General features: G+C 30.0%; 4 protein-coding genes and 1 pseudogene across 4 annotated transcripts; 3 read left to right on the top strand and 2 right to left on the bottom strand.

The window, feature by feature from the left end:
- The first annotated feature begins 1,128 nt into the window (after window positions 1-1,128).
- Window positions 1,129-3,812, top strand: LOC113558307 (zinc finger MYM-type protein 1-like). Its single transcript, XM_026963774.1, has 6 exons — window positions 1,129-1,144; window positions 1,820-1,936; window positions 2,352-3,203; window positions 3,291-3,409; window positions 3,473-3,701; window positions 3,787-3,812. The coding sequence occupies exons 1-6, from the start codon at window positions 1,129-1,131 to the stop codon at window positions 3,810-3,812; spliced, it is 1,359 nt and encodes a 452-aa protein (XP_026819575.1).
- Window positions 3,813-4,024: 212 nt separating this feature from the next.
- Window positions 4,025-4,549, top strand: LOC113559289. Its single transcript, XM_026964958.1, has one exon. The coding sequence runs from the start codon at window positions 4,025-4,027 to the stop codon at window positions 4,547-4,549; it is 525 nt and encodes a 174-aa protein (XP_026820759.1).
- Window positions 4,550-6,383: 1,834 nt separating this feature from the next.
- Window positions 6,384-10,885, top strand: LOC113558306. The gene is made up of 5 exons (XM_026963773.1): window positions 6,384-6,786; window positions 9,811-10,124; window positions 10,184-10,321; window positions 10,392-10,481; window positions 10,595-10,885. Exons 1-5 carry the CDS (start codon window positions 6,384-6,386, stop codon window positions 10,883-10,885), a joined length of 1,236 nt encoding a protein of 411 aa, XP_026819574.1.
- A 3,886-nt stretch (window positions 10,886-14,771) lies between these two features.
- LOC113556347 lies at window positions 14,772-16,257 on the bottom strand (annotated as a pseudogene).
- Window positions 16,258-16,383: 126 nt separating this feature from the next.
- LOC113558305 lies at window positions 16,384-19,519 on the bottom strand. Its single transcript, XM_026963771.1, is given in 4 exon segments — window positions 16,384-16,456; window positions 16,531-18,766; window positions 19,051-19,287; window positions 19,363-19,519. Coding segments are annotated over 4 exon segments (2,703 nt in total).
- Window positions 19,520-25,933: the final 6,414 nt, after the last annotated feature.

The following is a 25,933-nucleotide window of genomic DNA, read 5'->3' as shown; positions in this document are numbered from 1 at the left end:
CATGACGGAGTGCAGAGTCGGATGAGACGCACGATGTTCTGTTGTCGGAGATACGTTAGGTACTGTAACTACGCGTGAAATTAATGCCCGTTGGTTGTCAGTAGCGGCGATTGCGGTACGCTGGGACTTCGAGCGTTATTGTCAAGGAGTGTAGAAACAGCAAAACGAATAAGATAGAGAAAATCGGCGGTTAGCTCAGGCAGGATTTTATCCTCTTGGTCTGAATATACCTGCATGACACGGGATACAATATTTTAGGTAAACGAGCCACGGGAGCGTTCCGCACAATCATTCTATTGTATCCATTGGCGGCGTCGACTGTGGCGTTGAAGGTGTTAATTTATATATTAGTATACATATTATACTAAATATATTTATAAAATATAGTAAAATTGTTTGAAAGAGTAAACTTTTAATTTACCTACTGATAACTATTTAATTCAATACGAGAAGCTTCAGTATCTTGATAAGAACTACTTATTTGCATAAAAGAACAACTTTCCTTTTCAGGGGACCAAATTAATTGTTTCCTACATTTAAAACTTTTTTGAATATGAATTATATCTTCCGGGACGCAATTCGTGTGTACCCACCTAGTAGATATAGTAGTACCAAATTATATATTTCATTAGATAGTGGGATCTAAAATCTATTTTCAGGATAATTGCAATATTTATTTATTATTTTTACTTTTGTAGTCAATAATATCTAGCTGTTATAATCATAATAAGTTTTACCACGCAAATTTAAAATATTTTACGTTGTATTATTTTTTTTACCCCAAAATATAATTTTTTCACCACGATTTAAAAAAAAAAAAACCATTTTTATTCTAGTAACATTAGTTAAAATACAGACGGAGGCTGCCCAGGCACACCCGGAACCCCCGTGCGCACGCTTATGCGTGTAGGTAGACTAAAATATATTCCATATTACATGAGTCATGTATGATGTATTAATATATAGGTATTTGATAGTATGAAATGTTTATGCAATTCATTTTAACATTTCAAATATATACTTTATTAAAAGTTAAAATGCTTATTTATAGAAAATGTAATTTCGTACAATGTGTAGCAGCACGGTGATAAAAACATAGGCGTGCGCAGGGGGGATGCCGGGTATGCCATGGCATCCCCTGCGGGTTTGCGGAGTTAGCTTTTATTTTTTATTTTTTAGTTAGGAGTTCATAAACGTTTTTATAAACAGAAATCAGTTTAGTAATTTTTGACAGTTCAGGCTACGTATTTTACTTTTTTTTTTTATCAAGTACATTTCCATTGATAATAGAAGTTGGGATAATCTAACGATATCACCGCGACGCCAGTCACGTAACCGTCGTAACCATGAAGTAAGCTAACCAATAACCATAAAGCAGTCTGATAACTACATCGTTCGAGCGAAAACTATCAATATTATCAATTATCATAATTGTTATCACAACCGTTTTGTTTGAACCACGGATACAAAATATAAACTACTGACTACTGTCTAGACTCTAGATGAATAGAGTTGTTTAATTGTTTTATATTCGCCATCATTCGGCCATTCGGTGTTATTTTTCTTTTACAGTTTTAAATATTTCAAATTTCAATAATATTAATTATTTATACTTAATTGCGTTGTAAATTATAATATTAGAATACGAATATGAATAGAAACCAAAACAAAAAAATGAAAACTATGCATGATTTTTTCAAACCAAAATCATTAAAACTGTATTCTGGTAAGTTGATATTTTATATTGTGTGAGCTGTTTCTTTGTTTTAGTTTAAGCTTGTAAACTATGAACTAATATCTATAATTTAAATTAATTTAGTCAACATTGATCCAGATGATCCGGTACCATTTGCACAGAATAATAAAGTTATTGTTGAGCAACCCAAAACGGATCATGATAATTGGTCAAATACTGTTAATGTACCAGTACCACTAGGTATTTTAGTATTAATACAACATCAAACAATATTGCCTGTGATCTGTGTTGGATATTTGTGTTGAATATTTCAGTGTCATAATGTGATTGTATAAATGAAATATATTTTATAAATATGTTCATATTATAAATATTTAGTTAATAACTGTTGTATGAATTGTAATAATATTAATTAGTAGGTAATTATAATTAGCATTGAGTGTATTAATTGTATATTAAGTGTTCACTGTTAGATTGTTACATAAATATTTATTTGCATTAATAATTAATTCTAACATTTATGTCTAAACATTGTATAATAATAATAATTATTATAACGCTATGTGTACTAACAGTAATAACTAATAAATACATATTGTGAGTATTTTAATCTTTGAATTCACATTTACAATGTATTTTCTTCTAATCTAATTAGATTCACTATGTGACCCTGATGATCCTGTAAACCCAATACCATCTCTTCAGTTAGAACGAAAAGAGCGAATACTTAAAGGGGCATTCCAACCAAAATTAAAAATGTATCCCAGGACACAGTTTGGAAATAGAGCACGGAGTTTCCAAAGTTCCTGGTATGATGATTTTAGCTGGTTAGAATATAGTGTGAAACTTGACAGAGCATTTTGTTTCGTATGTCGGATGTTTAATACAGCTCCAGGGTTAAATGCCGGACAAGTAGACTTTGCTTTTTCACAAAAAGGTTTTAAAAATTGGAGTACTTCTACTACAAAATTTAAAAAACACCAAAATTCAATCTCCCATAATTTTAGCATGACAGCGTATCATAACTTTTCAAATTGTAAACCAATTGATGTTACCTTGGATGAATCTAGATTAGTATCTATTAGTGAAAGAGAAAAGCAGCGTTTGCACAATCGTAACATCATGCATCGATTGATAGATATTACTTTGTGTTTAGCTAAAAGTGGCAAACCATTTAGAGGGCACTTAGAAAAAAGTTCAGATGTGTGTAAGGGTTTATTTTTAGATATTGTGGACATTTTAAAAAAATATGATTTAACTTTGCAAAAACATTTGGAAAAAGGGCCGCAAAATGCTAAGTACTTGAGCAACCATATACAAAATGATTTATTGACTTCTATCAACAATGTAATGAAACGAAGTATTGAAAAAAAAATAAACAATCGCCTCGTCACGATAATGGCCGACGAAACTAGTGACGTGGGACACCATGAACAGATGGCTGTGGCTGTACGCTACTTTGATGAAGATTTATGTAAGCCCGTTGAGCAATTTATTGGTATTCAACGTTTGACTGCAGTAGATGCTAATACAATATTTAATAGCTTAACAAACAAAATTGCGCAATTAAATATCAATTGGACATCGGTTATAGCTGTATGTTTTGATGGAGCTTCAGCTATGAGTGGAAAATTTAATAGTGTACAGTCTAAAGTCAAAGAAATCAATCCATCTGCAATGTATGTTCACTGCTATGGCCATTGCCTAAATCTGGTATTGGTTGATAGCTTAGGGAATAAAAACCGGGTTGTTTTTGATTTTTTTGGATGTGTCCAGCTAATTTACAGTTTCATTGAAGGGAGTCCAGTGAGGCATGCTGTTTTTGAAAAAATTGTTAATGAAACAAATTCCAGATTGAAAACTCTCAAAACACTTTCAACAACTAGATGGGCATGTCGTGCGGAAGCTGTTACAGCTGTAGAAAAAAACTTTTCTTCTGTTATTCAGTGTCTTGAAGAAATTTCTGAAAACACTAAATATTCAGAGGTGAGGGCTAAAGCAAATGGTCTTATCTGTCAAATGAAAAATTTCAACTTTATTTTTGCATTATATATGTTAAAACCTATATTAATACAAATCCAAATTGTCAGTGCTCAATTACAAGCACCCAACTTGAATTTATTAGATGCAGTATCTATTGTAAATGCATTGAAAAAATCTATTAGTGAGTTAAGAAACGACGAAGATAACTATTCTAAACTTTATGAAAAAGTTCTTACTGTTTGTAATGGATTTAATATTGAGATACCACCTGTGAAAAATAGGAAGATTGCTACAAAAATTGATGATATGAAAACACAACATACCATCTTGGATAAAAAAAGTGAGATGAAATGTCATGTTTACTTCACTGTATTAGATGATTTGTTTAACGGTCTTGAAAATCGATTTAATCAGGAAACATTAAATTTAATTGGTGCAATTGGTCGTTTAGTAGAACTAAAAACTGAAGAATTTGACATTGAATTAATTTCACGGAAGTTTGTACTTAATAGTGACGAATTAGAAGGTGAATTAAGACTTCTACGTTCTTTGCCCGATTTTGTAGCAGGACCATCAAACAAAACAATTCATCAGTGGTTAGAAAAATTATCAATTAGTAAAAATTTTGTTAATGTAAATAAAGCGTTGAAACTTTTTACTACCTTTCCTGTGACAAGTTGCTCTTGCGAAAGAGCTTTTTCCAAATTAAGTTTGGTAAAAACAAAATTAAGAAGCCGCATGTCGCAAGAAAGATTAGATGCAATGATGTTGATATTTGTAGAACAAGAACTAGCATCAGAAATAAATTATGACGAAGTAATTGATGAATTTAAACATTTGCATCCTTTTGACCGAAGATTAGAATTATAATAAAGTATTAATTAAATTAGTTATGAAATGCAAAGTTTAAATTATATTTTTACTTATATTGACTATAATATATATATAATATACTATAATATATATTTAATATTATTATTTTACTATTATACTATTATTTTGAGAACTTTGTAGTTATGTAAATGTAATACAATAAAAAAAAATTCTGATTTGTGTGTTTTTGAAGGGAGATAATAAAAATTGAGTTATTTTTAAATATATTGGCATCCCCTGCGCAAAAAGTCTGCGCACGCCTATGGATAAAAAAAAAATTTAATGACGAGCTGTAATAAATGTTAAGAAATATTTTAATTTTATTAAAAAAAGTGATTGTGTAATATTAATAGTATACATACAGTCCATATAAAGAAGTTGGATTCAGTAAATTTTTGTTTGAACAGGCTTGTGTATTTGTGTCCACTGAACTCAAATGTATGATAATATTTTTTTGTTTGTCAATTTTTATTTGTTTTATTGTTTTGTCCATTTGTGTGTTAAATTCTTGTATTTTGCTGTTATATAAATTATTTAAATGTTGTATGTCTATTTGGAAATTGGTCTTTACTATATTATACATTAAACTTTCCATGATACTTAATTTTTGTTTAAGTGTGATGTTTCCAACAGGGGTTGATTTTAGCTCGTACGTGTGTATATTTGAATTAAACATCCAAGTATTTATCTAAGAATAATAAATATATAAAAAATTATATATATATGTATTTACCTTATATATACATGGGAATTTATCTGAACTTCTTCCTTTGTCAATTTATGTAATTTGTTTATCGTTATGTCTTTTGACCTCAAATCTAAATTACAAATTACAAATTTGGCTAGGTCGTTTGATACATTTAATTTAAAATAATTTGAGGAATGATTCCAAATAGTGTGCTTCATAATAATATAATTTTCATCGCCAGTACAAATGAACAATAAATCTTGAGTAGTATGAAATAGAGAGTTCTGCTGGTGATCCCGTGATCCTCGTGATCCTCGTGATCCCCGTGATCCTTGGCTCGTAATCTCGTGATCTTTGATTGCGTACGTGTGTGATGTATATTTACCCCACCACCATATGATCCGGTACGTAATCAATATATATTTTAATATTATTATCAATTAATATTACTATCGATTAATATTATTATCATTTATCACATGTTATTATATATAAAAACTTACTCTAACGCAAAAAAAAAATAAATATAATATTCTGTGTTAGGATCGAACCGAGTGTATGTACATATTACTTGTTCATACTACCCACCTCGACTCTAACCCATTGAAAATATATTCGAATTATTATATCATATAATATTATATAAGTTTTGATGACACTATATTAAAATTAAATACTGTTAGTACTTAGAAATCTCTTAATCGTTAGACTTCTAGATATACTCAACAACAACAAATTAAAATACCTATTAGTGAATAATACATAATGAAATTTGTACCTTCTCACGAAATATTATCATACCTGTTAGTGAATAACACATTAATAACCAATCTACACTAAAAAATATCTTAATCGCTTACACGTTAGACTCTTAGATAGCTCGATATTGTATCCCCTACCAATTAATGGACCCATCCACACCCATCTTGTCTCTGTAAGAGCTGACATTCATTCAGTCTGTTCTCAGTCTTACACAATTGTAATTCTCCTCTACGTTTCTATCAGTCTTATAATTTATTCTGAGCTTATATTTTTTCAAGTCATATATTATTCTATAGTGTTTATTATTTGTCTAAGTCTTTTAAAAGTGTTCTAAATTTTTCTAAGTCTTTATAAATTTAAAGTGTTTATTATTTTTAAAACATGGCTGGTTCAATCGCTGACAACGCTACCTTATACAATGAGAAGAAGAAGGCTTTCACTTATGTACCACCAACACCTCCGGCTGAACTCATCGAGTCTACATCTTACACGTTAGACTTTACAGCTAGAAAATGTATAATTGTCGGTATCGATCCAACAGAACAACTTCAAACAGTTGTTCTTTTATTAACATCGTCACGTTATGTGAAAATTAGTACAGATTTTATAAGACGGATATTCTCGCTTATGGGTAACGTACTATCTTTTATATTAGACACGCCACAAAATTATAAGCGAACCATATTTCTCGAAACCGATTCTTATAAAATATCGAGTATGGTGTATAGCGATTCAAACGTTCTAGTAATTGAATCTAAGACTGAAGACGGATGTAGAGTTTTCAGTGGCGGCTCGTGGGTTTTTAATGAAGTAGTGCACATCCAAAAAAAATATAACCAATATAATATATATATATATTATAAATTGTATTAAATAATATTGTTTACAAATTTTAGTTATTTACAAATTACTTTTTCTTTTGCTTATACCTATTTTTACAAGTGTCAAGTACCTATAATAATAGTAAATACATAATAATAATAATAGTAATAATACATTTTCAAGTAAAAAACTATGACAAAGTAGATACAAATTATTATATTTCAGGTACATATTTATATGTTAAATCGATTCTCCTCTCTTTTTTTTCTGCAAATCTGTTTATTACTTCTTCGTTGAAGTTTGGAATGTTGTTGATCATCCGTTTTTCGATCGATAACATAGCTAGTGCTGTAAGTCGATCTTCTGTCATTGAATTTCTCAAAAATGTTTTAATACGTTTCAATGTAGAAAACGACCTTTCGGCTTCAGCTGTAGTCATTGGAATAGTTGAAATTATTTTTAAAAGTTTGTAGCTTTCAGAAAATATATGTATTAAATTATTTTCAATTATAAATTTCAATAAATGAACTGATGAATTGATATCACGGAAATCGGTTCTTTTGTAGAACAGTTGTAGTTCAGTTTTAAGTTTAGTAACATCCAAAAAAGGATATGCTTCAATTGTTTTATTAAAATGGTCACCTGGGAAGTTATTTTCGTACATAAGAAATTTGGTAGATAAAAATAGGTGCGAAGCATTTAAGTGGTTTTTATAATCAAACCGTTCTTTAACGTTGACAATAAAAATGTCACATACTTCTTTTGCAGCGATTTTTCTTGTTTCAATAGTATCATCATGTTTTCGTTTTTTCGTTGGATGATTTTGAGAAGTTTCAAAGATGTTATCAATATTCTGTCTTTCTTTTAATATATTTTCTTCGAACCGAAAAATTGCCTTTGAAAGTTCTACAGGATCCATAGTTGGTTTTTGTAGTTGATTATATAAAATATCAACATGAGGCATTAAAGAATGAAACACTCTTAACCAAAATATAAATCTATCGTCAATTAACATCCGATGCAAAGCTCCAGCTTGATTAATTGCTATGGTTTGATTGAATGTTGATTCAATTTCTTTCATACATTCAATTAACGACTCAAGATTCTCATACACAGTATTTACTATTCGACTTTTAAAATTCCATCTAGTATTAGATGATCGAGGAACTCTGTGTTTAACAATTTTATCTAAAACCGTAACCCGTTGCGGACTGTTGGAAAAAAAATTGGTTATATCAGTTAGGTTTGAAAAAAAAATTCTTATCTCACGATTTTGTGAAGTTGCTTGAATTAAAATTAAATTAAGCTGATGAGCTTAACAATGTATGAAATGTGCATTTTTATAGCTATTGTTTATTATTTTTTGTACACCATTGAGACGTCCACTCATCACGTTTGCGCCGTCGTAACTCTGACAAATCAACATATCTGGTGACTCTAGGACTTTTTCCAAATTAAATATTATACATTCAGACAACGATTTCGCATCGTGTCCAGTAGGATTGAAAAATCCCCAAAATCTTTCTACTGGTGTTCCATCCGATAGTAAATATCTAAATATTATTGACAATTGAAACTGAGCAGATACGTCAGTTGTTTCGTCAGCCATTACAGAAATATATTCTGCTTGTTTTATTTCATTTTTAATTCTTTGTTGACATACAGCTAAACAATATTCTAGTAAATCATTTTGGATTGATTTGGATAAACCTTTAAATACCGAAGAGTTCTCAATATGACATTTTAGTACCGAATCTAACTCTGAACTAAAGTTTATAAGACCTCGAAATACGCCGGGATTCTCTGAATTTGATTTTTCATCGTGACCTTGGAGTGCAAGCTCAAATGCTCCACAAAATTTAATACAATTTATGATTTTATTCAATATATAACGATTATGACTTATTTTTTCATTGTATTGTTTGATATTCAACCGATATGCACTAGAAAGTTGTTGTCTTATGTCTTGTTTCCCTAATAGTTTTAAATTTAATTGAGAATTTATGTGTGTCATTGATTTTTCGTGTGTTTTGATTTTAGAAGTTAAATGAATTAAATCGTTTATTCCATTCTTTACCCAAGCGGCATCATTAGATTTTTGACCAAAAAGTAGACAGGGAAAACAATACAAACGATTTGTTTCTGAACAACCACAAATCCAGTCATTAGTTTTATATATATCATTTTTAAATTGTCTTACATAATCTCTCGTTTTACATTTAGTAATTTGTTTAATATTTAAATCTGGAGTAGGCCTACCTTTATTTTTTATTTCCATCTTTTTCTCCAACGAGATTGATGAAAAATTACATTGCAGTATTAATTGCTGTACTGAGTTCATTTTAAAAATTGAAAACAAATACACGAGTAATAATATATTAATATACGTTAATGTCGGTCGTCGATAATAAACAGAAACACGATGGTCACGATTAATAATGTTTTGAATTTCCGATAATGATCGACTAGCTAATATTATCAGCTGATAATCGAAATAATATAATAAATTAATGAGAGTAAAAATAAACTATAATAACATAATAATGCCGATGCCGACGCGGCGACGTCGAAAATAATTCGCTGAAAATAATTTAATTGGTTATGTGCACACAAACAAATGTGCACACCAACTCCATTACAACGCGGGCTGCGTGTATCGACTTGCTTCAATTTTTACACTGTACAAATGTGCACAATGATTGTGTGCACAACTGCACTACTATAATAATACACGCCGATACCGTTCCGTCGCGGACAGCCATTTAGCAGTCGAAATAACCCAATCCAAATATTAAACATAAATACATAATATTATAATATTATTATTTTCATAATACTCTGAATTTATATTTTTATATTTTGAAAATAATTCTTATTACATTACAGGTACTTAGTTGTATTATTATGATTTGTTTTCAATTTTTCTTGAGTTTAGGTAGGTAGTGCACGTGCACTTGTGCACATACACACGAGCCGCCACTGAGAGTTTTATTAAAGCGTATAGATTTAATAAAACTCCAAGAATTAGAATGGTGTATTACTGTTAGTATTAAAGAAAAAGAAGCGAACATAAAACCTAAAATTATTAAACAAATTAATAATTATTGCGAGTATTTGAGGGAAAAATGCTTGCAATCGGATTCACCACCCAACAATTTGAGGGAAATGGAAATTTTCATTAGGAACGTTGAAGTCAGGCAGAGTATGGACACACCTAACCTCAGTCAAATTAAAATGTTTGCGACTAAACAATTGGCGGAACTTTGTATAGCTCGTCGGAACGCACGAAACTCAGAAGTGGTAATTTTAAAAATATATTATTACATATATAAAATATTACTAATTACTTTTTATTTTAGCCATATGACAAGAATTTCAAAAGGTTGTCATCTTTGTCACCTAACTTTTCAACAATAATGGATGAAACGGCTAAATTGTATAAAGACATTGATGCATGTGATGAAATCAATCCGTTGGAGGATGATAATTTAGTTAAGGTAATTCATAAATATAATATTATGTACAAACATATATTTAATTAAGTTTTTATTTTTATTTTACTTGTAGTATGAGTATTCACCGATATCACCAAACTATTCTCCAGACAACAATATATCAATTAAACAGGAAGTTGCCACTACATCTATTCTAGCTAAGGTAATTTATATAATATCTGTCTTCAAATAAAAACAATATTGTATCTATTAACATACGTAATACGCCGCCTTCATCTCATATAATATATTTATATAAATTATTATTTTGTTTAGCCTATCGTAGAGAACAATGGATTTAGTAACAGTTTACTACCAACATCCGATGGGTACGATTCGGATAACTGTACACAGTACCCTCCGTGGTTTATTACACCTAGATATATACAACCTTTGTCAACGAGTGTTGCAGTTGATGAGAATGATGGTCCAACGTCGTTCTCGATTCAATCACCACCACCATCGCCATCTTTTTTTGACAAGCCCTCAGATATATCAAGTAAACGAAAAGCTCAACACCTCAAACCAATACACGGAATAAAACGTAAGGTCTCTAAATATTTATAAAAATTGAAAAATTTATGTGAAATAAATAAAAATGATATATAAAATTTGTATTTTCATTTATTAATATTAAGGTTTACAATAAGTATTTATAAGGGTTACAATAAGTATTTACAAGGTTCTTACTTCTCCATTAAATGGATTATAAGTAATAATTTGATCATGTAATATTAAACAATAAGCCGAAGTATCAGTTGGGAACGCTTCGTTGGCTTCGAGTTCGATTCTGAGGTCCACAGTTGACATTTTCACGTTATCGTTTTGTCGGCTCATGTCAACAACTACAATCGGGGACAGATTTTTGAAATCTAATCTGTTCAATAGAGGTGTCACTTCGTTATGTCCGTAGTAAGATTTCTGGAACTCCGTATATGCACGATATAATGCATATAAACTACGAATTTATAATATTGATACCCCTGAGACAATTCAACAAAGACATGGAGAGCTTTTTCCAAATACGATAAGGTCATTGGTACTTGGAAGCTCGGGATGCGGAAAAACCAATCTGATGTATTTTCTACTAGTAGATGAAAACGGGTTACGATTTGAAAACGTTTACATTTACTCAAAAACGTTGGAACAACCAAAATATAAATTATTAAAACGTATTATTGACGGTATTGATGGTATCAACATTTTTACTTTTTTCGAGAATGATAAAGTAATTCCACCTGAAAAAGTCTTATCAAATTCAATTTTTATCTTGGATGATGTTATCGGCGAACACCAAAACGTAATAAGGGACTATTTCTCTCGAGGTCGCCACAATAAAATAGATATATTTTATTTGGCTCAGAGTTATTCAAAAGTACCTAAACAGTTGATACGTGACAATGCTAATTTAATAGTATTATTCAAACAAGATGAAACCAATTTAAAGCATATATATCAAGAGCACTGTTCTGGGGATATGTCATATATACAATTTAAACATTTTTGTATGACATGTTGGAACCGCGATAGGTTTGCCTTTGTCGTTATTTGCAAAGATAGCGAACGTGATAACGGACGTTATCGATATGGTTTTGACACATATGTGGTTATATAAGACGACGTAAAAAATAAATATTATCATTTAAAACACAACCATGACGGAAGAAACTACTGTATTAGATGAGCTTGTCAAAGCTAAGGAAAGCATTAAACGAAAATATATCGCGTTAAAAACTGGATCAGATAATGTTCAACAACTAATGACACAGACATTAAAACCTATTATTGATCCTTTAACTAAAATATCGACTACACAATTTACAGACAAAAAAAATAATAAGGATCCTAGAAATATTAATAACCATGAAACAATTAATGAATCAAACAATGATACTTCGTCTATTAATGATGATATCAAGTACCAACAACAAATTGAAAATTGGTTCCAGTCTTCTGATATAGATAAAATCTATGGACCAAAAAAACTTACGAGTGGAGAAATTACCATGGGTAACAAAGAAGTCAAATTTTTGCAAAATAAAATACTTGTCGTCGACGATACTACTTACCCAACTACCTCAGGTGTTTTTCAATTATTATTTTTGAAAAATCCACTTATATATACTGATAATGATTTGAAAATATATAAATCGGTATTAATTCAAACATCAGCACATTTAACCGCAAACGGATTAACTATTAAAAAGACGGGTAATAAATATTCTAATATTATTAGTAAATTATTTCCTTCGGGCGGTGAACTGTTTATGAAATTGCAGAAAAATAACTTAGTGTACTGGGACGATCCGAATGAACTAGTCGATCGATTACGTCTACTTATCGCGTCAAAGGCAGCTGGCAATACAGGAGTTTCAAACGAAATAATATCGATTTTCGATGAATTACACGAGACCGAACTAATAAAACGAATTCCAAATGTCTAAACGAGAAATAGCTAATGAACTTCACAAGCCAGCAAGGAAAAATTTCACTAGGCGTCGAGTTAACGTATATGGAAAAAATGATTTATGGCAAGCTGACTTGGTTGAAATGATACCATATTCCAAAAAAAATAAAAATTACAAGTACATTTTGTCCGTAATTGACTGTTTCACGAAATGAGCCTGGGCATTACCATTAAAGTCCAAAACAGGTAAAGAAGTCACTAGCGCATTGTCAAAAATATTACTTGAAGACTCACCAAAACTTTTACAACTCGATAACGGTAAAGAATTTTATAACACCACTTTCGATGCATTAATGACCAAGTATAACATACACAAATATTCGACATTCAGTATTTTAAAAGCTTGTATTGTAGAAAGGTTTAATAGAACTTTAAAGGAAAAAATGTTTAGTGAGTTCACTGCACGTGGTTCACACGAGTGGATTTCTATTTTACCGAAGTTGCTTGAAGAATACAATAATTCACGACATAGAACTATAGGAATGTCACCAATGCAGGCAAATGCTAACCCTGAGTCGGTTAAAATAAAACACCGTGAAATAAATAATGCAAAAATTAAATTCAAAGTCGGTGATAACGTTCGTATCAGTACACAAAAAGGCGTGTTTACAAAAGGTTATCTACCAAACTGGTCTACGGAAATATTCGAGATTATAAAAATAAATAAAACATTACCTGTTACTTATCAATTACAAGATTATATGGGTAAACCTATTGCAGGTTGTTTTTATTCTGAGGAAATATTCAAAACTAATTTCCCAAACGAATATTTGATTGAAAAAATAATTCGCAAGAAGGGGAAACAAATATTTGTCAAGTGGCTCGGGTTTGATAATACACATAACAGTTGGATAAATGCATGTGATGTTAAAAAATAGTGTCAGTCGTACTTTAGCTATGAACGTGTTTGGTAGTTCACAAGCTGGTGATACTAAAAACATTATTACAAATATCGAACAGTCTTTCAAAACTTATACATATAAATTTGATAAATTCGAGCATCTACTTGAACAAAATTACAAATCCATTCATGTGCAGGAAGAACAAATAAAAACGATACAACTATTGTCTACAGAAGTTTCAGAGCAAGTGAAAAGTATTGGAGTTTTGATAAACTATAGAAGTATTGAATTGAGAAAAATATCACCTGATATAATAAGTACTATCGAATCTCATTATAAAGACAAGTCATAATGTGTTCGGCCATCATAGACATTCAATGCATTCTTGGAGCAAACAATAAGTATTTTATTAAAGAAATGTCTATAATCGACACAGAAACATGGGCAACTCAACATTGGATTTTTAAAAATTCAAAAATTATGCAGGACAACAAGAGTCGAAAAACTAACAAGTGGCTGGAACGTAACTATCATAAACTAACTCTGGAATATGGCGATGTCGAGTACGAGGAACTCGGGAGGATATTGAATTCGATGAAATTCGAGTGCATTTACGTCAAAGGCGAACAGAAAAAACAACTTCTTATGGAATTTATATCCCAAGTCACACTCATCAACATTGAAGACCTTGGATGTCCACGTTTAGATCAAATATGTGATGAAGAAACTCTACCTTGTTGTATTTTTCATATGGAATTTAATCCAAAACAATGTACATTCTATAAAGTATTTGCTATAAGAAAATGGTATATAAATAATTCGTAACAATTTTATATATGATATATAATAATATGTAATAAACATAATCATAATATTATTTTTTTTATTTTTTTTTTTAAACATATATTTATATATGGTGCTAAGATAACATTTATATAGGAAAAAAAAAATAAATAAAACATATTAACCTAACTTAAACAAAAGAGACTCTCTCATGAAACTCTTATCAAAATCTGTTCATACACGTCCTTCACCATCGACCTCAAAATCAAGTTCTGACCACTTCTCAGCTTCTCCAAGTTCATCTTCCCTATAAAAATTTAAAATAAGTAAAATAATTTAAAAAGTAGACAGTCTTAATAACTTACTCTATGTTGTAATGTCCATGAGCTAATGTATGGATCTTATCAATCAATACCACTCGCTTATCGTCATAATTGTTATATGTCAACTTATTAGTTGTTACAGTCATAATCTGATGTTTGAATGATCTGATTGATACCTTCTCTTGATATGCCTATACTTCAGCTTCTTCAAACAAACACTTCTTATGATCTTCAAACGTCATATGGTTTTTAACCACATGAGACCGTATTCCCTTCGCCTTTATTTTTTCTCCTCCCACTCTATCTTCTTTATCTTTCTTCTCGTCCTCTTCTCCAACATACATTTTAAAAGCATAAGATTTAGCTCTTAACCCACAGAACTCCGTAATTACATTTCCATTAACTTCATCAGAGAAGAACCCAGGAACCTTCCTCCTCACTGTGGTGTAGCACGGGTGACTAGGAGACAAGTCAGATGTGTCTACTCTATTCAATAAGTTAGTGTTGTTCAGTAGGTCTTTATAAAAGTCATCGGTTTTTATAAGGTATATCAATGAATCTGTAATAATGATATTAAATTATTATATTATATACATACAAGAGGTTAGTTTAAATATATTTACCTGTGTCAGTATACATAAGTTTAATCCTATCCTCATAATGCCTCTGCATTACATTGTAATGATAATCATACATCATAGTTTTACTAATATCAAGCACTGCAAATCCTATTGATAATAAATGTGTTAATAATGTATTATATAATTGTATATTATAAATTTAAAAAGTCTATAAAAGTATATTTACCAATATAGATAGGTTTGTCAAAAGTAATGATCTTGTTTTCCAGTGCGACCGCGTTCAGGTTTTCACTATATCTAGTCACATGCTTAAATGTCGTTTTATTTATAAGTTTTTGTAATCGTCCCTCACACGATACTAACTCCATCTTCATCTCCTTCCTTTTCGATTGCATAGTTTTCCCTAGAAAATTAAAAAACTGATAGTAAAATAATTAATCAAATAAATAAAGTAACATACCAAATACTGCATTGTTCATTAATTTAAAAAAATCTTTTTCAAACTCATTTTTCGCCTTCTTCCTCATCTCTGTGTTCAGGTTAATATATTTTGATAACCAATCTGACTGATCAAACTCCAAAACTCTGTGTACCTATATATACATTAAAAATAATTAAAAAATAGTTTAAAATCTTATAAAATATAAATATTTACCTTTTCAACTATTAAACCATTCTCTATAGCCTGTTGTAGGTTTCTATAATGAACGATATAATTTTTCTTGTTTTCAAACGTTGTCATCAGTTTCCGTACTTTAGATCCAGGCGGTATACTATTTTGTGGTAAGAAGGGGAGATCATTATGCTTATCATGTAAATTTCGTGGGTACGTCACATCTATCTCATACACTCGTCTTTTATCAGATTTCGTCTTCATATCATTCAAACCATCTAAACTGGGTTCAACCCAGTTGAACCCACCGTACGGCATATATTCCGACATTGCCCAACCGTATAAGTTGTTACCTATAAATCATAAAAAAGATTAAAAAAAAGTTTGAAAAATAAAAATAAATTAAATATATTCTTACAATCCTGATATATAATCCACGATTTCTCCTTAGTCTTGTCATAACCCGGTGTCTTCATATTGTTCGCCTTCGCGTACCGCATACACGCCTGCACCAATCCTCCACGAATACCTATTAAAAATACATAAGATTATTATTATAATCATATTTTAAAAATAAAAATAATATACTAACCATTCTCAAACATCAATAACATGTTGTAATCAGACAGCAACGCCAACTTTTGCTTCGTAAACTTTAACATAGCATCAAAACTTAACCCGGGTGCGGTGAAATAGTGTGCTGCATCCAAATTGTATGTTGACATACATAGATCACGGAAGTTTTCAAAAATATCCGCCAACAGCAACACATCGATTTTCAGGTATAAATATAAATACTCACCCAACGTGTTACATCTAAAGTGGTCCCAGACCTCCTTCGCATGTTCAAATTCTGACTCCTTAATTCCCGACTCGGTCAATGTACTATAAAAATCTCTCTTTCGTGGTAATACTTTATCGTTCAACTTGTCCCAACTATCAGTATACTCATACGGGTATACCCCCTTCTGCGTTACGAGTGGCATATCTTCGATGACAAAATGTTTAGATGTCTCACGAAAGTTATTAAGGTCTGGTGTTATCAAGTTTTTAGCCAGAGATGATAGACTCGATGCCATAAATCTGAATGTGTCTATAAACCGTACAGTGAAGGTACTACTAATATATTTTGAAAAAGATATAAATTTTTCCTCACTGTTCGGGATAACTGATATAGACTCGGTATCATATCCAAGTTCGGTAATTATAAAGTGTGAGTCGTAGTTAGATAAGTTATGGAAAAATATGGGGACAAATTTAGGCTGTTGTAGTTCTAAGTTACACTTAGAGCATAAAGTTTGCCTGAATTTTCCTGTTAGATGATCGTGGTCCATAACTTTATCACCCCCGGCTAAACTACATTTACATAGATTACACTCGGTACACGCTTGATGTGTTTTTTCTTGGTTTTTAGTCATAGTTAAAGGTATGTTTGTCTTCAACAAATTCTCAATTTTACGACTCACTCCAACTATTGCTTCTATAAAGTGTTTCGCTACGTCCTTATGATCATCATCTCCTCTGTATAATACCGGTCCTGTTGGTATCTCGTACTCCTCTAAAAGTTCCACTGGTACGTTGTCACTCACTTTTACCAAAAATCCATAACTCAACGCTTCGTGTTTATGAATAATTGTTGTATTTTTCCCCATACTCTCACCAGTCTTCACTAACAACGACTCAAAATCTGCATATATAACAAATGGATGTCTAACTGTATTTTTCCTCAACTTAAATTCAATGCAATCCCCCTCTTTCGGCATATCCGGTAATATCGGTTTGTGCATCCCGCAAACCAATTTATGTTGATCCAACGCAGTCTGTCCATACATTTTAAATTTTAAATTTTGATTGTCAAAATTTGTAAAACATCTCTTACAAAACACTGCACGTCCATTGTGTCTAGTTTTTTGACTTCTTATGAGACGGGAAAAATTTGATATGTAAACATAATGAGAGTTATCACCATCTGTTATCAATAAGAGATCAAAATGATTGGTTTTTTCTTCCTCGACTACACGTAACGGATACACTTCATACGTCGGATATTTCTTCGGTGGTTGAAACTTTTTTTCGATCCCATAAACATTTACGCTCACGTTCAAGTTATTTCTCTCGAATTTGGATATATCAGATAGAGGTGTCGGGAAGGTGATATCTTTGAAATTATATTTATCTTCATGCTGTTTGTAATTATTACCCTCGATACGGCATACTGTCGACCCCGTCACATGTCTCGCGAGAATCGCGTACATGAAACATTTTTGATCTGCATTCTGCGGATTTATGGTACCTCGCTTCCACTCAATACATACCGGTAACTTAATGTATGATGATCCACTCATCGGTGAATATTTATACACCGCCAATTATAGACCGTCTATTGATTCTAAAGTAAATCCACTTCCTCTCCCACTGTACTCATCTTTCTCGTTTAACAATTTTAAATACGCTCTCTCTATAATCTCTGCTATATTACTATCATGAAACATTTCAATCGCTGTTGTTTTGAACGCCCGGTTTTCTGAAGTGTTTAAAACGTTAGGTCGGTTATAGGTTGCCTCGAGTTTAAAATTAAATTTAATGGCGTGTTTTTTAATACTATTTTTTAATATTTTTATTAGTTCTGGTTTAAGCGATTGGAGGAACTTTGAATAAATTTGAACATTATTGATATTTTTGGCGTAATGCCATACGATTTTTCGGTTTGCAGACGATGAAATCTCGAGGAATCCAGAGGACTGTACCATATCCATACGTGCTTTTTTCGCTCTAACGGCTGAGTTGGTATTAGCAGATGAAACACGTTTCCCGTTAGACCCCGTAGTTGTATAAGAATCTTAATAAAAAAAAAAAAAAAAAAAAAAAAAAAACTAATTTCCCTATGTTATTATACGTATGGTATATATATCTAAAGAATCGTATATAATAAAATAAATACCATATAAAATCTTTATAATTAAATCTTACAAACGGTGTGATAATCGTTGTAATGCCGGAATACTCCAACTAATATATTATTGATCAATTTACAGACCACTTAATAAGTGTAAAATGAAATTTATGATTTATACGAATCATTAAACATTATATTCCATCTATAATAATAAAAATAAAACTAACCTGCATTAACTTCTTCTTCATTTTCATATTCATCCATAGCTAACATACAAATATCGTCATCAGATATACGAATGTCAGTCGATGTATTCGAACCACTAGCCGATATATCGGGAACGAAAATTTGAGGTGCAATCTGGATACTCTCTGCAGGTGGCGCGTAGTGTATAACGCTCTGTCTAACATTCGGTGTAGCAATCGGTTGAGCAGGCTGACGATTAACCGGAACGTTAACGACACCTTATGAAAATTAATTATATTAGATATAAATTAATATTAAATGAATAGAAAAAATAATATTTTATTAATACATACCATGAAAGTTCTTTTTATGTTTGTTGAGACCGGTTTTATAAGAAAATGTCGATGGACAAAAGGTACACGAGAACCGCAGACCTTCATGTTTTTTCTGATGGGTTTTCAAATTATGTTTCGTGGTGAAAACCGATGAACATTGTTCGCATTTAAACATATTGAATTTGTTTAAGGAATAAACGAAAAATATAATGTTTAAAAATTAAACACTATGAAAAAACACGTAGTGGTAAATGTAAAATAATAGTAGACAAATGTAAACGGTAAAATAATTATTTGGAGACTTTAAAAACACAGATCGTAACACATAAAACGTAAAGGTATGTCTAGAACAGACTGATTCTTTATTATTGTCCGATACAGTGTCTTGACATTTTTTAGGTATGATAGCATTTTGTGGGAAGGTACAGATTTAATTATGTATATCAGTTATTATTATGTTATTCACTAATAGATATTTTAAATTGATTATTAAATAAATAGTGTTTTATATTTTTTAGGTATGATAACATTTCGTGGGAAGATTCTGATTTCATTGTGTATTATTCACTAATAGGTATTTTAATTTGTTGTTGTTGAGTATATCTAGAAGTCTAACGATTAAGAGATTTCTGAGTACTAACAGTATTTAATTTTAATATAGTGTCATCAAAACTTATATAATATTATATGATATAATAATTCGAATATGTTTTCAATGGGTTAGAGTCGAGGTGGGTAGTATGAACAAGTAATATGTACATACACTCGGTTCGATCCTAACACAGAATATTATATTTTTTTTTTTTGCGTTATAGTAAGTTTTTATATATAATAACATGTGATAAATGATAATAATATTAATCGATAGTAATATTAATTGATAATAATATTAAAATATATGTTGATTACTTACCGGATCATATGGTGGTGGGGTAAATATACATCGCATACTTGTGTGATCGGGTTCAGGTGAAGGGGTAAATATACGTCATACACGTACGCAATCAAGGATCACGAATATCGATTAGGTTAGTGTGATAATTGATAATAATATTAATTGATAATATTAAAATATATATTGATTACGTACCGGATCATATGGTGGTGGGGTAAATATACATCACACACGTACGCAATCAAAGATCACGAGATTACGAGCCAAGGATCACGGGGATCACGAGGATCACGGGATCACCAGCAGAACTCTCTATTTCATACTACTATCTTGTGCATCTGTAATTTAATGTACATTAAATTTAAACAATGTACGATGCTAAAATATTATTTAAATTATAAATTTTTACTGTAGAAGACTCATTGCAGTCTTCGTTGTGTACACATATAAAAAATGTATTACAAGAGCATCGCTGTATGATAAGTGATCGGACTTTAATATAACTTTTGGTAATGTCCAATCATATTCGATCACATTCAATGGGGTCATATTTTGGATAATCTCTGCTAAATTGTATGTTTTAATTGTATTGTGTTTATTGTAAGTATACATTGTAGGTGGTTATTTGAATAACTTACAGATTCACTTGTTGATTTAAATTAAATTGTTTTTATAATGTTTAATTTTTTTCTTGAAATCAATGAAATTCATTTTAATTATTCTATAATACAATATACCGTCAATACAAATAACACTATGTATTTATTTAACACCTTCATAAAATGCAAAATATGTTAAATGTTGCAACATTCAGCATAAAGCAATACAACATTTTTCAGGTTGTGTATACTATTTCCTATGCTACAAAGAAATATTTTAATTGTAAATAAATGTGTGTTTAATTATTATTACTTTCAAACTAAATACTCTCGAATCATTGCTTGCAACCGTGTTTAATTTGCTATAATCTAAATTTTGAAATATATCTTTCAACATATTCAAAAATTGACTTTTGTTGTTAATAGGTTTATTTTTTAAATATTCCCAAAATGTATATACTTAATTTTGTAATTGTCTGGATTATCGATTTTATTGTTTTTAACGCAGATACTTCAAAATTAAATAAAATAAAATAAAAGTATTATATTAAATAATAATAATAATAATTTAATTATTATATTAAATAAAAATTAAAAATTAATAAACTATTAGTACATTAAATGATTTTCACAAGACGTAAAACTAATCAAAAAAAATTGGCCAGAAAATGGTTACCAATGCTCACCTTTCAAACAGTGTGGATACATTTTTAAATTGTACACTGTCCAATTTATTTTTCACAGACTGACAAGCGACTTTTTTTAGACTTAAGTTGTTCGTTTATGTACATAATAGCCAAATCATTTTTATTGTCAATTGTACTGTGTTTTGTATTATGCATGCATTACCCAAATATTTAGCCACATCAATATGGCAAAACTTTTTAATATTAAAGATAACTGATCTACAGTAAAAACTATTGTGCCTATAAGTTTGTTTGCAAGCATCATTTGTACCCCAAAATGAATTACTGACGCAATCTTTAGTGATATTTCCTTAAAATATAAACAAACAAATTTTATTTTAATAAATAAAATCACCTTTTAAACGATTTAACCTTCTTTGAAATTCACTTTCGATCTACGAATAACGTTTACGTTTTTGTTAGGGTTTTTGATGATTTTGTACTAATTATTGTCGTTGGTACTTTCAGTTGGATAATTCCGAATAATTGGTTCTTCGGGTTGCTCTATTTATTTAGTTAATTAAATTTTTATTTATTTTTATCTAAAATATTATAAAATAATTACTCACCAATAAAATCAGAAAACCTTACGACGTCAAAAATATTTTTGTATACTATACATTTGACCTTTTTCAATTTTAACATCAACGAATTACGTTTTTTATACATATTTATGTATATTATATATTTAAAATCGGGTAAAGGTGAGTGAAGTCAAAGAACTATATTTCGAATACAATTACAATTTCGATTGTGTCAGAAAATGATAGTCAACTTTTGTCCACAAAGTATACAAGTTATAAAAAATAACTGTTGAATGATCTAGTGAGTGGATCAAACAGTGAGCCAAACAGTTCGATAAGATAACAAATGCTTTATATTACAGGTGAAAAGTAGAATGTAATTTATTCCATAACATGTCAATGTCTGGATTACGGTGGTAAAATGCTCGTTTAGCCACGACTACAAGTCCAATTCCATTTCCAGACCACCTAAAACACTTCGGTAGTATAGAGTAAATCATTTAGAGTCACTTGATATAATTTTCAAAACGGTAGAACCAAATTTGGATTTTTAATATTTTTTTTTTCGAACTATATGTCCGTATTGAGGACTCCGACCTCTCTCGTATCGTTTCTATCGGTGTTCGTATTTTTTGTTACGACAAAAAATTACTTATATGTTCAATACATATTATGTATATTATTTATTTAATAACGTATATATAACATATATATATATATTTGTTTTATATTGTGTACAGTTGTGTGTTTTTTCAACATGTCAGGTATGAAACGTAAACACGTTACTCTTTCATTAAATGAAAAATTAGCAGTGCTACAAAAACTGGACAAAGGGGAATCACTCCGAAAAATTGCCAAAGAACTCAATTTAGGCGTTACGACGATAAAAGATTGGAGAAGAAATCGAAAAGACATAGAATCATATACAGTGACAATAGATGGTGAAAACGCTCTTAAAAAACGCAAAACATTGAAAAAGCCTAAACTTGAACTGCTTGAAAATGCATTGTGGATGTGGTTTTTCCAAGAAAGAATGAAAGGTACCCCATATCTGGGCCCATAATAAAAGAAAAGGCAATAGCTTTGCACAAAAAACTAGGTGCCGGAAGTGAGTTAGCCGCTAGCGAGGACTGGATTGATCGCTGGAAAACCCGTCATGGCGTCCAATTTTTTCAATTTCTGGATAAAAACTATCCGCTGATGCTGAGGCGGCAAAGAAGTTTTCTATGAAGTTTAAATAAATTGCCGAACATTATGAACTGTTAACTTGCCAAATCCATAACATTGACGAGACAGGCTTAAACTATAAAATGCTTTCAAACAAAATACTCGCTTCATCAAATGATACCGTGGCAGGAACGAAACTTATAAAAGCTGGCTAACCATTGCTCCTTGCAGCAACACTTATGGAATACATAAGCTTCGCCTGTTCGTTATTGGTAAATCTAAGAAGCCTAGGGCATTTAAAAACATAAATTAATCTTCGCATCAAATAATCGCAATCAAAAATCTGCTTGAATGGATTACAATCTTTTCAAGTAAATCCTTACAAATGTTACAATAAAATTATGTAATGTAACACAGACTGCCGGCAAGTAAAATAAGTATAAAATAAACAAATAATACGGTATGGGTAATTTTTCTATACGCATTTTAAATCTAATGGATTGATATAAATTTCATATTCCATCAGCAAATGGCAATGATGAAAAAACGATCATTTGACGCGTAATCGCATAATTTAATATTTTAATAACATATTATAAAATTAATATAAATCGACACGTTTCGTGATCATAAATATCCCAAATAGGTCCATAATAACTAGTTATATATACCAACTAAAAAAAAAAAATATATCAACAGTATACACATTTAATATAAAAATGTGGAGCATTATCAATATTTTCCAAGTATTAATGTCTAATACACTATATAGGTAGGTTATATTTAATACAACTATAAAGTGCCTATATGAAATGGAAAATTATTTCTAATGCATGAAATTAATTAAGTATCTAAACCAGTAGTTCTCAATCTCAACTTTTTTATACTCGCGGCACATTTCTTATAAAGCTATAACCGTACATTTTGACGGAACACTAAGAAAAATCAAGTACTGGGAAATTTCTATTTTTAATATCTAATAATACTATACGCGTTATTTCAAAACAAAAAATAAATAATTTCATAAAATGTTAGATAGCTATTTTATTATTATTATTATTTTTAATTAATACCTATTTTATTTATACTACTTATTTATTAATTTATTATACAATAAGTGCAAGTAAATAAAAAAAGCCCAAAAGGTATCAAGTAATTAAGTATCAGTCGGTATTTGTTTTATTATATTAAGTGTAAAAATCAACACGAACAATTAAAAAAAAGTACGATAGTTAGAATAATAATATAATAATATTATAATTATGATTATATTCAATATAGAATACTAAACTATCACTAAAATTGTAGTTATTCAACTTTTTTTTTATATATAACATTCGATAACAAGAGCATTTTAAGAAAATATATTTGAAAATGAGCATTAATTTAATACAAACATTGAAATACGTATTACAAATATAATATTCATTATAATATTTGCAATATATTTAATTTAATATTTATCCCGAATATCGTCAACACAAAAATGTTCGCGCCGCAAATTGCAATTTGCATTTTACATAACTTCGCGATTATAATATGTCACCGATCTGTAAACGGTTGAGTAGTTACAAAGTGCATCGCGGACATACCTCTCGTACACCAAATTTTTATGTAAAATCCCAAGGGGGTGAGCTATTTCTCCATATACTTTTAAGCATTCCATTTATAATTTTATGTATAATTTATTATGCATATAGTATATATGTGTATATATGTATAAGTTTTAACCCTAAATAATGTTCAAATTTGTAATTTATTTCTTGAAAAATTTAAATCACAAATAATACTATATTTTTAAGAATAATATTTTATACAAATTTAATATTTTGAAAGAGAATATTTTTTTTCATAATAAAAAGTTGTAAGTAGTGATTTTTTTTTAATAAAACTATAGAAACCACCCGGAAAATAAATATTTATATCATAAAAAGCTCTAATATTTATTAAAGATAATTTTACATATATACGATTTAATTTACTTGCATGCTGGCCATAACTTATTTTAAATAACTAAATATGAGTACTTAATACTAAAAAGTAAATATTATTCTTACACATATATTAAATAGTCCATAATTTGTATTAAATAGATTTGATAAAAATAAATAAATAAACAACCAGGTTTTAATCTCAACACAATTCTGAATTATATTCACTAATATTTGGTTATAATTGTATCGTTCCACTGTACCTCATGAATACAAGAATTGTTGTAATTCAAACTTTAATTTGTAGTTACCAACCTAGGTAGATGGTGAGTATTCACAAAGATTGTATATATATATATTATTAGTATTATACTAGCTACGGTAGCTGAGTTTCGCTTAGGTATATTATTATTATTGTATACTATTATCACAAACACTTAATTAAGCGTTTACAATATTTTCATCGGTTATATACGTAATAAATGGAAACAAATACAAATAGATACTAGATACTCGACAATAACTAAACGCATGGTTTAGTTAAAGAGTAGATAAGATTATTCACTGTTTTCGTGAGTATTGGTAGGTATATAATATAATCCCCCCAATGTACTTATCATTATCGAAATCGACGGAATTCTTCGAACACTCGTACGTGTAGTGCGTAGATACGACGCACCTATTTGATAATAAACCGCTTGAACTACAGAGTGAGTAAACATTGTTTTGTTATGTGAGTACCGACTACCGAGTAAGGCATAGGTAGACGAATTTATAACTAGTGTAA

Source organism: Rhopalosiphum maidis, chromosome 3, assembly GCF_003676215.2.
Source record: "Rhopalosiphum maidis isolate BTI-1 chromosome 3, ASM367621v3, whole genome shotgun sequence".
Lineage (NCBI taxonomy): Eukaryota > Metazoa > Arthropoda > Insecta > Hemiptera > Aphididae > Rhopalosiphum > Rhopalosiphum maidis.
The sequence above is the reverse complement of the archived record's forward strand: the minus strand, read 5'-3'. Positions and strand labels throughout refer to the sequence as shown.